Raw genomic sequence first — 12871 nt, 5'->3', positions numbered from 1 at the left:
AGTGCTGATCTTCAGTATTGATCTTCAGTACATTTCAGTCCAAGTCGGCTAGGGTAACTCATCAACCCTAGAATAAATTTTGTAACTGAGAAGTTTATACATATATACAGGATGGCACAGGATTCTCATCTGTCAACTATTTTTTAAAAAAGGCAAGTGTTTTTACTTGTTCATTGTCATTGGCAGTCTCCAAAATTGTATAGGTCCATCTGTTAGGTGATTTCAAAAAAAAGACCAAACAAACCAGAAAACAGATCAAAATCACTGTGTCAACGATATGGTGAAACAGTTCCTGCTGTGTAGCAACCTAATACTGATTTCCTCCATTGTTTGATTATGTGTGTCTGATATAACTTATCCTTGCATGGTTTTTCTTGAGCAATGTGAAAATGTGGCATTGCATCCTTTCTGAAGCACAAACTCTGAGATGAGAACTTAATAGGTGTATTATGAATATGGTTTATAATCTATACTAACTGGATTACAGTCATTGGTCGAGGATTTCAATCTGTCTGAACTTTTATCTCTGTCATGTGTATGAATAACGAGCCCTGCTTGCTGCAGCTTGTGGGAAAGGAGGTTGTGGTCAGGAGGACTTCTCAGCCAGTATAGACCGAGAAGAAAGGAAGTTGCTATTTTGAAACCTTGCATCTGGTAATGAGAACTCCCCCCATGCCTCAATTATGTGCTGTAACACTGAGAGACCCTTTAGTTTTAAACAGTGTTCTGCAACTTTGGCTTTCCATGATGCCAAGGAGCAAAGATTAAATCTCCCCAAAATATATTAGACAAAGTGAAAATTGACAAATGCACCAGGTAACACTGATTGTTTCTGGGTCTGATGTGATGGGGTCTGAGAACTTGTTAGTGTTAGGTCAGAGGTTGGACTCTTGGAGGTCTCTTCCAACCTAGATAATTCTGTGATTCTGTGACTTCAGACCTTGTTTGTTTAACCTACTAGGATTTTTTTTTTTTTTTTTTTTTTAAAAAAAGCAGCCTTTGGCAAAAAGGTGTTTTTATTATTTCTTTTGAGGATGCTAATTTCTCCATGTGGGTTGAATAATCTTTTCTACAGTTGCCTGTGGCACTGGGTGTTTTTGTTTTTGTTCTTTTAAATCCATGCAGGAAGCTTGTGTGGAGAGTTGCTGAACTCCTGCGCTGAGTTACAGGCAACTGCGGGGTTTGTGTGTCTATGCATCCTTCACTCTTCAGCAACCTTCTGTATGGGGAAAGAGGTGGGATGCTAGGGGTCAAGTCCTTCCTCTGTATGCCACTTGGAAAGGCTGAAAATCCAGAGTTTGTGTCAGCACCCTTAAAAAGTAGAGGTACAAATACCCTTAACTCTCTTAACATAACATTTATTTAACAGGGATTTATCATAGATTAGTTTGTCACTCAGGTGTGGCAGCCAAATGTTCAGAACAGAGCTAAAGATTAGTGAGAGCAGTTTTGAAATCACAGGCACAAGAAGGAACCTAATTCCCAAGTGTGCTCCCCTTCAGAAGGCCTGGGTTGGACCCATCCAGCCGTGCAGTCATCCGCATGGTGGCTGGTGCTGCAATACTGGGATGTGGGAGATGGTGCAAGAAAATGCTGTTGTAGCCCTCAATTTTGTGTTTCTTGTATGCTCACTCACCAAAAGAGTTTACCTTCTCACATGTTCCCTCCTGAACTATGTACTGAATTCACACAGGGTCTGATTTCGGTCAACTTTTTTTTCTCTAGTATCCAGACCCTGGCCAGAGGTGGATGATGGGTGCTCTCCTCCTTTTCCTGCACCTCAGTTTCTTGTCTTGTGTCGCTGAAAGAGCTATGGTTGAGTACAAGTAGTAAGAGGTTTTGAGGAGGTTAGACTTTAGACTTCTACTTTCTTCAGAGAGACATCTGAAGAGGGTTAACAGCTCCTGTGCAGGATGTTTTTTCCACTGATTGATACAGTACTGCTGCATACCAACCTCTGCACTGAATGCAGGCCTTTCAATAAAAGACAAAACAGGTGTATTCAAGCAGGTAGCAGCTGCAGGAAGGTGGGACAAACTTGCTTTCTCACCCTCCACCTTGCCCGCGTGGCGAGGCAGAGTGCTGCCCCTGGCTGTACACCAGACCTGTGGCATTTGATAACCTGCTTGTTAGCTGACCTCTCACGCTGGCTTCAGCTGCTCCCTGCACACTTACTCCAGCTGCGGACTGAGTCATGAGTGGGACAGGGCCGTGAACATGTGGCATTACTCATCGGCGGCGTTAATCACAACCAGATGCACGCATGCTGGTTGCCTAAGGACGAGAAGAATCTGCCTTGTGAGCATGCTGCTGAATGTTGCTGAACACGTGTACTTTGTCAGGTTACGCATTTCAGAAAGGAGGGAGCGCTTTGGGGGGGGGGGGGGGGGGGGGGGGGGGGATAAAATGGGAAATGGTCTCTGCCACAGATAGCACAGGTGCTGCAGCCGTGAGATGGCAGATGCTGAAAGTATGTGGTTTGAATCAAGCCACCTTGCAAAACGCTAGGCAAAGGTATGAAATGCTTCTGCAGCTTCAGGTACTTAAAACAGAATGGATGTGCTACGAATAAATCAAATTGTAGCTGCACTTTCTGTTCTGTGCACCTGAACAGACTGGTTAGAAATGAACATGATGAGGTCATTCATTATTAATTTTCAAATATTTTAGATGCCTTGATTTGTGAACAGCTACGGCAGTGTCTGTGGAGTAATAATCCTTCTGGGTCTTATTTCCTACTTTGCAGGATGTCTTGTTGCTTTGAGGATTGAATTAAGGAGGAAGTTTATCCTCCTGCAACTATATCAGAATGATTAAAAAAAAAATCAGGAGGTGTTTATTTATGCTTGACTTCCTATTGAGTGTTTATTCTCTGCTTTACTCTTTGCATTGTTTCTGCTTCTCATGGAGATAACCATGCTGGTTTTGATCTTTGGAGGAAAAAAAGATTATTCAATATTAGCACAACTCAAAATGCTGCAGTTGCTTCAGGCAGCTTTTTCCTTAGCTAACAGGTAGTTTCCATTACCACATCTCTGAAGTGCTTATTTTTGGTAATACCTGAGTGGGCCTTAGAAACATCTCTGTTGCCATAACCTGTGTGCTTCCTCTCCTGAGGAAAAGTTCAATGCCTTTTGGGCTGGTGGGGAGCCCAGCCATAAGGCAGCACAGGGACTGGCACGAGTTGTGCTGTGCTGGTTACAGGGGCATAGTACTCTGCAGGGAGCCCTGGTCAAACCATTGCTGACATGAAAAAAAATAATTGAAAAATGCAGGTCAGTGGCAGCTCCGGTATTTGAGCTGTGACCACACGGCTCCCCTGGTGTCAGAAGGGAAAACTGCAGCTTTAAGCAGACTCCTGTGGTGAAAATCCCGTCCCAAAGTGAGGGCAGGGTACTTGGAAATACCCTGCAGCTCAGTCTTTATCCTTAAGGGAAGGATTTTGTGGTGATGGTGGTGGTTTTAAAGATCTCTTAGGCATCTTGAGACTTTTGTGCCCTAGAGGCTTTCCCCAGAAGCAAGCCTGTTAACTAGATGGTCTCATCGTCTTGCGTCAGGTATCTATAGCAGAAAAATGTATGATCTGAGCATCTGTAGGGAATCGTGCTCAGGGGATTGCTGGGAAGAGTGCTAGCTGAAAAAGATGGTAATCTGAACTGCAGGGAAGGAAGGATAGGAAGGAGCTGGAGGGTCTAAAATTCCAAACTGGGCATATGTGATTTACGCTTAGGATGAGGTGAGGAGATGTGGAAGAATCTCGTGTCCCATGAACAGTCTTAGGCAAGACGCATCTGAGAATTCACAGCATTTTTCCTAAGTTTGTCTTTTGGTTTGTGGGGCAGGCTTAGAGAGCAGAGCTAAACTTTGAACTTGAGGAATGGAAATGTTTCCTTGTATGTAATTTGGGCTCCTGACCCTTGGGAAGCTTTGCTCCCCAGTATTTGCAGTTACTTAATATTCCTTTCCTAACTCCTTACCTTCACACTGCTTGCCTTTTGTACGTGCGGCAGGTGGGCTTCTAAAGGGTTGTCTGAGTAAAAGCAGTGACTGCCTCATACCACGTCAACTAACACCCCCCCTAACTGAGAGCAGCTTCATGGAGCTTAAAGCCTTTTCCAGGAACTGGCAATGAGCACGGGCTTTGCTACCTTCTCTGTACTCAGTGTTGGTGCACAGAGTCTACGTGAACTGATCTCGTGTAGCTCGCTGCGTGTGACCATCTGGCATGAAAACAGACGCAGGGGCATTGCCTGTGGCAAACCAGAGCTGGGCACCTGGCCCTGAGAAAGGAAACCCGCTCACCTGCGGGGCGAGGAGGAGGAGGGACGTGGTCATCCTGCTTTAGAGCTTACCTGTTATTTCATAAAGCATTTATGTAATAAATGCTTTATGAAAGAATGGCAACACGGAAATGTGGGTTCTGAGTAACTTCAGGGAATGTTAAATAACTCTAATCTGCCTGCTTAAATAGCATGCATCACTCCTATCTTTGTTATAGATCACTGCTGCTTCTTTTTTTTAAACTGGATATTATGATGCCGTGTCCCTGACAGCAATCTGGCCTCAGTTTTCAGCCCGCTTCTAGGATAGGCTCCTGTTTTCTTCTGTATTTTTGTCAGCATAAGGAGTGGAGCCCTGCTGCAGGGACCTGGCCGAAATGCTGTGCTATTCCTGGGAGGGCAGCGTGTTTGCCTTGCCCAGGGTGGAGGCGGTGAGGGGTCTCTGCAGAAGGTAACTCGAGTTGCTTGCGAGCTCTCCCGCAGCTCGCTGGGAAAGAACATCCTGTGTGCCCAGGGAAAGGGGAAATTGTAGAAGAGCTGGAGAGTGACTGGCATTTCAGTGACCCGGGCTCGCAGCTCACTGCTTTAGCAGAGAGGGGACGTGTGCTAAACACAAATGGAAGCAGGGTTTAGGCTGTTCTGTTTTTATTTTTATTTTTTGTACTTATGCTACTAAATGAGCCAGTCAAACTTTGGGCTTGAAATCTTGTTTGTGTTGGGACTGGAGGCTGAGTGAAACAAAGGCTCCCGAGCCCTGCTTGCATGTTAACACGGCGTTGTAGGTATGTCTGTTTGCTTAGCAGCGTTTCTTCACTTTCCCAAACGCGGCTGAACAGAGCCATGAATGTCCCTAATATGTTCCTGCCCACATGAAAGCTGAGCACTACCCAGTCTTCAGCAGCTAACGGAGAGGCATTTCCTACCAAGAGCATTTTGGCTGCTGCTTTGGGCTGAGCCTAGCATGCTGCTCAAAGCAGAGATGAAGAAATAAAGGACAACTGTTCGTGCTGCAAGGCTCAAGTATGAAGGCACTCGTGCTTCTACTCCTATGCCCTTCCAGCACACGCTTAATGTCAGTACTTAGGCTCTTCTGTGGTAAGCGAATGAAGCCAAATGCCTTCTCCATTGTGTGCTTGGAAACTGGCTGTTGGCAGTGCCGAGGCTGCTGTGAAGTGGCTCCTGTGGGACAGAGATAAAAGCATTGCAGTGCTTTCCTTCCACTGAGGCTTCCATAACTTGGTAGGTACAGCAGAAAAACACTTGTTTCAATTTCTTTCCTAATAAAAGGGCCAAGTGTTAGTATTTACAGCAGAACAAAAAGTTACCATTTACCCTGCTTTATGGTAAAAATGGTATCAGCAAACAGTGATTTCTGCAGCATACAGCCAAGCTGAGGCTGGAGGATTACTACTACTGGTGCTATCACTTATCTGCTGGGAAGTATCTCCGTAAAGTAGATGAGCGTGGCTTTTGAACTGGTAAATGACAGGATGTTTCCCCACTGCACGGGAGGCAGCTCTCAGTATCAAATGCCTTTTGATGGCAGCGTGCAGCTGTCTGAGACCAGCCAGGTTAGTACAGACGTTGCCTTTTCTATCTAATCTGGCCAAGTTTAGCTCCTGAATTCATCTGTCCCATGGGTCAGCCCCCTGACCAGCTCACCATGCTCTGAACATCAGAGCTGTTGCTGGTGTGTCAGCATGGAAAACGTGGTTAAAGGTAAGAGGGGTGGGCCAACAGCAGCCCAGGTATATCCCTGCGTTGAAGGAAGTGCAGACCTGTGTCCTTTTCCTTCTCTGGAAGGGGAGAAATAATTCTGAGTTCTTTCTCCTTCATTTCTGCACACTCAAAATAAAATGCTGGAGCAGGTAAGCCAGAGGTCATAAATGTGTATTTTTAAGAAAATGAGTTCTTACTAAAAAGGCAAAATAAACCATGAAGTCTCTTAAGGTTTTGTTTTAAAGCAAATAAGCAAAAGCCCCAACTCACAAATGATCCATGAATTCTGCGACATCTCTGGGGTGCTATAAATAATAAAAACCGTTTGCGTTGTGTCTCCTGCTTAGAACTACAGGAGATAGGTGCTGTCCGTGTTAATCCAAGCTTTGCATCAGACAGGCTGCAGTGTGACTCCTGGTTTGCAGGCAGGGTCTTGCTGGTTGGTGCCTGGGGCTCTGTGTCCGTGTCAGTGCCCTGGGTACGGAGGGAGCTGTCGCACTCGCATGCGGTGCCCTCACATAACCGCACGCCTCTCTCTGTGGCAGTTGCAGTGTTTCTCAGCACATCTTGTTTCTGTTGGGACACTTTTGTGCTGAGAATGGCGATTTTTTTACTCAAGTTTCCTGGATTTCTTATACTGCTCTGATTTCCAGGGTTTGTGCTAGCTGAAATATGAATAATAGCTCCTGTACAAAACAGCTTTCATGCAAAGGAAAATCTGAGTTTCCTGTAACAAGCAAAAGGGAAGGGCTATTCTGCAAACCTCCACAGAAGTGGAAAGCCTGGAAGATGTGACCTAGGGGGGGAACTTTTACCCTGGTGTTGTCTAGTGCAGGCAGGGTAGAGGTCTTATTATCTGGATTATCGAGCAGGCGTGGGACAGGAAGACAGCAGGCCATCCACGTGTCCGTGAACACTTTGTTGCTTCTTATTTATGGTTGTGCAAGGACCCAGGTGCATGTGTTGTCTTTTCCATTCTCTTGGAGGACTGCGTGTGAGCAACAGCTTGCACTGAAAATGCTGGGCTGCAAGCTGTCGTGTGTAAGCTGGTAGTAAGGAGGTTATTGGGGTACCCTCCCCTTACAGAAAGGCAGCTGAAGGTGGACTGCTGCTTTGGCTGTCCGTGCATCCACAAAGCTTCCTGATGGAAAACCCTGTCCATCAGGGGATGGAGGGAGGATGCTGTCCTTGGGGTGTCCATAGAAACACAGTTCCTCCCATCCTACAAATGTGCCTGGATTGTCAGTGTTTATTCTTACGTTCTTATCCCCAAATCTTTATGTTTAATCATAATTACTGAGGCTGCTGGTTCTCTTTTTCTAAGTCTAAAGGGCAGCACTATTGCCTCCTGTGCTTTCTCTTCTTCCTTCCATCCCTTCATCATTAGCAGCACAAACCCAAAACACGCTACCTCTTTACCCCCTCTCCTCGCCCCAGAAATCCCAAAGCCGACCGCATGCATGTGTACACACACTCGAGGTGGCTTATGTGTAGCTATTTCAGAGCTGCTTGGTTTGGGAAAAAATCCTCACGGTGGGTTTCCACAACTCCGGTTACTCCTTGTGGCTCTTGGGACTTCTCGGGCCGGCTGATTTGCTTTCAAGAAGCTTTTCTACCTGTCGTCAGTCGTGGAGCCAGAGAGTTATTACAACTGCAGTAGAACCTTGTGCCCGCTAACAGGGCAAATAAATTAATAGCAAATGGGGCTGTTTCTTAGTGCTCTGGGAGATACCATGACGACAAAGATTAACCATGACTAGTGCTCTATTTACTTGCTTTTATCAAGTTTATATTGGACTATTGTGGTCTCGAAGTGGGACTAATTTCATAGGAAAACTGATCTTCTGCAACTTTCTTCTTTTTCCCCCAGCTCTTTATCACAACAAGGCACCTGTAGGGAGTGCGATTAACAAGGCCTCTTCATACCAGGAAATAGAAAATCCTGTCAAAGAGAACAACTTTCAGTCAGTGACAGGGCAACTCAGTATGTGCAGGCACTGAATCGTCCTGAGTGAGTGGAGGAAAGGTCCCCAAAAGAACCCCAAACTTTCTCTGCTCCTCCTGTACTCATAGGAGGACTGGCAGTGCAGGGGGATCTTCTGTACCTTTGTACTGCAACATGTATGTAATAGGTTTCTGGACAAAAAAAAAAAAAAGCTGAGAAGATACTAAATGAAAGATGGCCTAGAAATTTTCAGATATTTAGTTTTGGTATTTTATAAACGACCCTGGTGGAATGAGTAGGTTTTAGCAGATATCAGAGCGTTGTGCCCTGAAGGCAGGGCCGCGAGGTGTCAGCTGCTCGGAAAGTCTCTCGTGGAGCCGCAGATTACAGCCCCGAAGTCTGTCTAGGAAATAGTCACCGTACTTTAAAATTAGGCAGGCAGGCGTGCGTATGTGTATTAATACTGCTTCGGTGGAAGAGCAAATAGTTGAAAATTATGCCAGAAATGTTGAGTAGCAAATAATTCTCCAGTTGCAGAGACCCTTCCATTCATGTCTGCGGCTTCTTGCAAGAAGCCACAAAGTGGCTGTGAGTTTCTCTTCATTCCTGTGTGTATTTTTAGAAATGAAGTACTAGACCATAGATTAAGAAGAAACTTGTGTTCAGGATGTGTGTGGTGTAGAGAACATATTTTCATTATAGAGTAAGCATTAGCTAGTGAAAGAAATGCTGGTGATTATTTAATCCTATCACAAGAGTGTTTCTGTGAAATCTATTTGTGCACTTCGAAAAAACAAAAACAGGAGGAACTGGAGCAGGGAGGAGAAATAGCTCACAGCTGAACGGTGTTTCTGGAAGAGCAGATACTCAGAAACAGGATAGCAGGGAAGAAGCAGCGGTAATGTAACCGAACTGATGGGAGCATGTTGCAGCCAGAACAGCTCTGGATGCTTGCGCTGCATCCGTGGGCTCACGGAAATTTCTCAGCCACAAGTGAAACACTGGTGAGAGGCACTGCAGGCATGTTAGCCAGATGAAGTTTCCTAAAGGTGCAGTTTCCTAACATTTCCTGCTGCTGCTTCTGTGGAAGAAGTCATCAGGGTCAGAACAGCAGTCGGTGTGAATGCAGTTCAAAGCCAGGGCATAGTACATGATGCACGTAATGCTATGTACAGGGCTCTCGGGCACACTTCTGGTATCAAGCTTGTGTTATTTTATATTTGATGGAATCAGAAAGCAGAAGCTCCTTCTTCATCGGAGTGCTTTGTTTTCCTGAACATTACTGACCTGTTTCAGCCCCAATCTGTTGCTGTTGTCTGAGTCAGGGTAGGAGGAACAATCTTTGGGGAGGGCACCACTGCCCGAGCCCATTAAAAGTAACGTGAACGTGAGGTTACCTGTTCAAAAATAACACGGGATCTGCCACTGCAGCAGCTGGCTTGTAGGAGAAATGACTCCACGCCTAACGAGCAGGACCAGAAAGCACAATTGTAACCAGAGGAGCAGCTGCTGCTTCTGAAATTAAACACAGCCGCCCTCAGCCGCACGGATGCTTCTCTGCGGTGCGAGTTCTCACCCTTCACAGGCTGGGTTCTGGAGCAACATAAATCCATCCCCTAGCAGGGGGTGCGAGAAGGACTCTGAGGGTTTTCCTTACAGCTTCTGCAGCTGGAGCTGTGCAAGCCTTTGCAAGAAGTGCCGAGAACTGGTGGAAGCCTGTAGCTAACCGTGCATCTCCTACAGGTGGTGAAGCAGCTCCAGGTCTTAATTATGACTAGAGACTGCTCCCATTGCAAATGAGACCTCCGTGTAAATGTTAGAGCCAGCTTGCAGCTTTGTAATGCAAAAAGAAAATCAGAAACTTGCCCTGAATACATGCTGCTTAGGGGAGATCCAAAGTACTTCATTGGTAATTTGGTGTCGTGCGGACTGGTACGGTTTCTAAGAGCTCGCTTTTTGGGAGGCTTGCCTCATTTTCTTCCTTCAGAAGGAAACTCAGTTTTCCCACCTATCTGCAGTTGCATAACCCTTTTTCTTAATCTGACTGCGTGCTTCTGCCAACTACCAGAAATGCTTACATGGAAAAAACTTTATTATAGCAAGGTATTTTTAGCTGCCTTCAGCAGAATTCAGTGGGAATAGGGAAAGGGGAAAGAACAGCCAGTATCAAACCATCAGCCAGCTCTTTGTAGACTACCAGCATGTGCTCTGAGGGCCCACCTCGGCTCTCTGACACCTGGTCTGCTTGAAGTACATCCAGAAGTAGCATTAATGTAAGAGCAGCGTAACACCCTTCGTTAGAAGAACTGTGTGACAGATAACTTACAAAGTGCCTCAACAGTTTCCCCTTTTTCCTCGTGGTAAAATTAAGGTCCCCAGAAATATGCAGAGTGCTACTTAAAGGAAAATATTTTCCAGTTCAGGCTGAGCCGAAGCTCCTTCAGAGTCTGATTTCATCCTGACCTTGCTATTAAAGAGGAGCAGTTATGGATAGTGTTGATCTTTTTGACGGTCCATTTATAGCTGAAAAAGTCAGCATGTCAAAGCCATGATGCAAGTTACTCAGAGAAACCAACCAAACATTCCTCAAATGTTTAACTTTGGAAAGTAGCACCTCTGCCCCTACAGAGCGTGCTCTGTGCCCATATTGACACTGTAAATGCGGTGCCTCTAAAGCTAGCCATGGCTTTTGGGGCTGGCAGCGGAGGGATTTGCCAGGAGCTCAGTGTGTTGTCTCAGTGCCTGATGCCTGCGTCTTAGTTTGCTTCTGTGATTTTGCGAGACTGTCAATTAAGGTTTTGTACTAGACCTGGAGTTCCTAGATGGTATTGAGAGATGTACTCGATGTTAAATATAACCTCCATCTGCATTGTTCTCCCCAGTAAGTTCAGTAACCATGCTGCCTCTTTTAACAAGATCAAGTTCCAGAGCAAACCCAATGATGTTTACAGGGTGGACAGTTAGAAGCTCCTCTTATGGCTGAAATAAGAGGTCTCTGTCGTAGATAGGACAGAGGGGACACACACTGGAGATCCTGTGTTTTTTTTTTGTGTCATGGAATGAGGGGCAACACATCAAAATCACAGGTGTGTATATATATCTAAGATAGAGCCAAGGGGGCGAGAAAAAGAACGGAAACTGCATAGAAACTGCATCCATCCTTCTGCGTACCAGACAGGTAACATGGTTAGTACCCAGCTGGAAAGGACTGGGAATAGGTTAAGTGAGATAAACCACAGACAGCTGAGGAATGTGATCCTAGATCTAGATCATGACACTTGTTGGTTTTAGCACGTAACTACAGCTGGAATGCTGTGCTAGACCTTTGGTGGTACTAAAGGTAACTGGAACTGGGAATAAGGCTTAAAAAGCTGGCTTAGAAGTTGGCCAGCTCTGTGCATAGGCTGTGGATTTTACTCAGGTGCTTCCTGCCTAGAGCAAGACGGGGCTCTGCGTTTGTAAGAGGTACATTTCTGGATGTTGTCATGTCTCTGAACACAGATTTCAACTCAACTCTGAGCAGACTGAAGGCAATTTAATGTAACTGCTTTGTACTTACAGCATCTTATAACAACTTTTTTTTTTTTTTTTTTGCTTTAGCTTTACCTTCAGGCCAGGATGAAAGGTGACTGGGCAAGGCTTGTACGTCCCACCATACAGTTTGGTCTGATTGCTGCATCCATCTACGTGGGCCTGTCACGTGTTTCTGACTACAAACACCACTGGAGCGATGTTCTAACAGGACTCATCCAGGGAGCGCTGGTAGCTATACTCATTGTAAGTAGCTCCTGGAGTGCCTGCACGTGTCCTGAATGCTGCTTCTCTAAACAAAATGGCAGAACCGGGCTTTGTTCTGTCTTCCTATTGTTTTGAAAATTGCTCAGGAGTGGGGAGAGCAGCTCCTCGAGCTGGGTGCAGTAACACTACTGCAGGCAGTGAGGCAGACTCTGGGCCAGTGATGCAGGAGGGGCTCTTTTCCCTGTTAGACAAAATAAAATTGTGCCAGGACACGAGCTTTGCAAGTAACTGAGATGGAAACAGCCAAGTACAAAAACACCTGGGGCTCTATAAAACGCCTTTTGTTTCTAGACAAGTTCTAAATCCCAAGTATAATAACAGGAAAACTGTGTATATGAGGTAAGCAGGGAAAAAAAAAAAAAGCCAAGGCACCTCTTCTAAGGAAAAGGGCAGAGCCTGTGCAGCCTGGGGGAAGGGTCAGATTAAGGAGATTTCTGGTCCAGAGACACGAACTAGTTGAAATCAGTGAAGTTACCAAGAACTGGGGCTTACCTGGAAGGGATAGTTTGTTTTCAGACTGATTTTTCTGTTTGTTTGTTTGGATTGCTAGAATGAATTGGTGCAGGTTGTATGGTCTCCCAGGCCTGCTATGGCTTCGCTATCTGTTATTTAATGACTTCATGTTAAGGAGGGTTTTGATACAACCCCAAATTCTAAGAAGAGTTGCAGGCAGTGAGAAATGCCACAGACCAAAGAGGTGCAGGGCACTTCTATTATGGAAAAGGTATTGGGGATTAAAAGGATATTTTTAAAAAGATGCTCGATTATGCAAGAATGAGTAGAACGTGGCATTACTGTGAACAAAGAGGAGTTGAAAGATAAGGGAAATTTAAAAAAAAAAAAAAAAATCTGAAAGAAGTGTTCACCTCCAGAAGCAGAAAATGAGCGTGTTGGAGAACTGGGAATGGCGCACTGAACGGAGTGAATTCAGCACTGAAGTGGAAGCTGAAAGGCACCGAGTGTGCTGCTTTTAAAGCAGCACGTGGGTGGTAAATCAGCCCCCAGTATGGAATGTGGCTGCCTCAGCCACCTTCAGCAGGTCTCAGGTGTGCAGTGGGAGGGGAAGAGGCCCTGTAGGGAGGGAAAGGATCACAGGAGAAGGTTTCTTATACTGGATGCAGCGCTGTAC

General features: G+C 45.5%; 1 protein-coding gene across 2 annotated transcripts in view; it reads left to right on the top strand.

Moving 5' to 3' along the window:
* PLPP1 (phospholipid phosphatase 1) overlaps positions 1-12871 on the top strand; it is a 59125-nt gene that overhangs the window by 45504 nt on the left and 750 nt on the right. For both annotated transcript variants that reach the window (XM_084305490.1, XM_084305489.1), the window contains exon 5: positions 11545-11721. In XM_084305490.1, the coding sequence (XP_084161616.1) occupies positions 11545-11721 (177 nt within the window). The remainder of the gene's footprint in view (positions 1-11544; positions 11722-12871) is intronic.

Source organism: Netta rufina, assembly GCF_964035555.1.
Source record: "Netta rufina genome assembly, chromosome: Z".
In the NCBI taxonomy this organism is placed as follows: Eukaryota; Metazoa; Chordata; class Aves; order Anseriformes; family Anatidae; genus Netta; species Netta rufina.
Note: the sequence above shows the minus strand (reverse complement) of the source record. Positions and strands in the feature narration are given on the sequence as shown.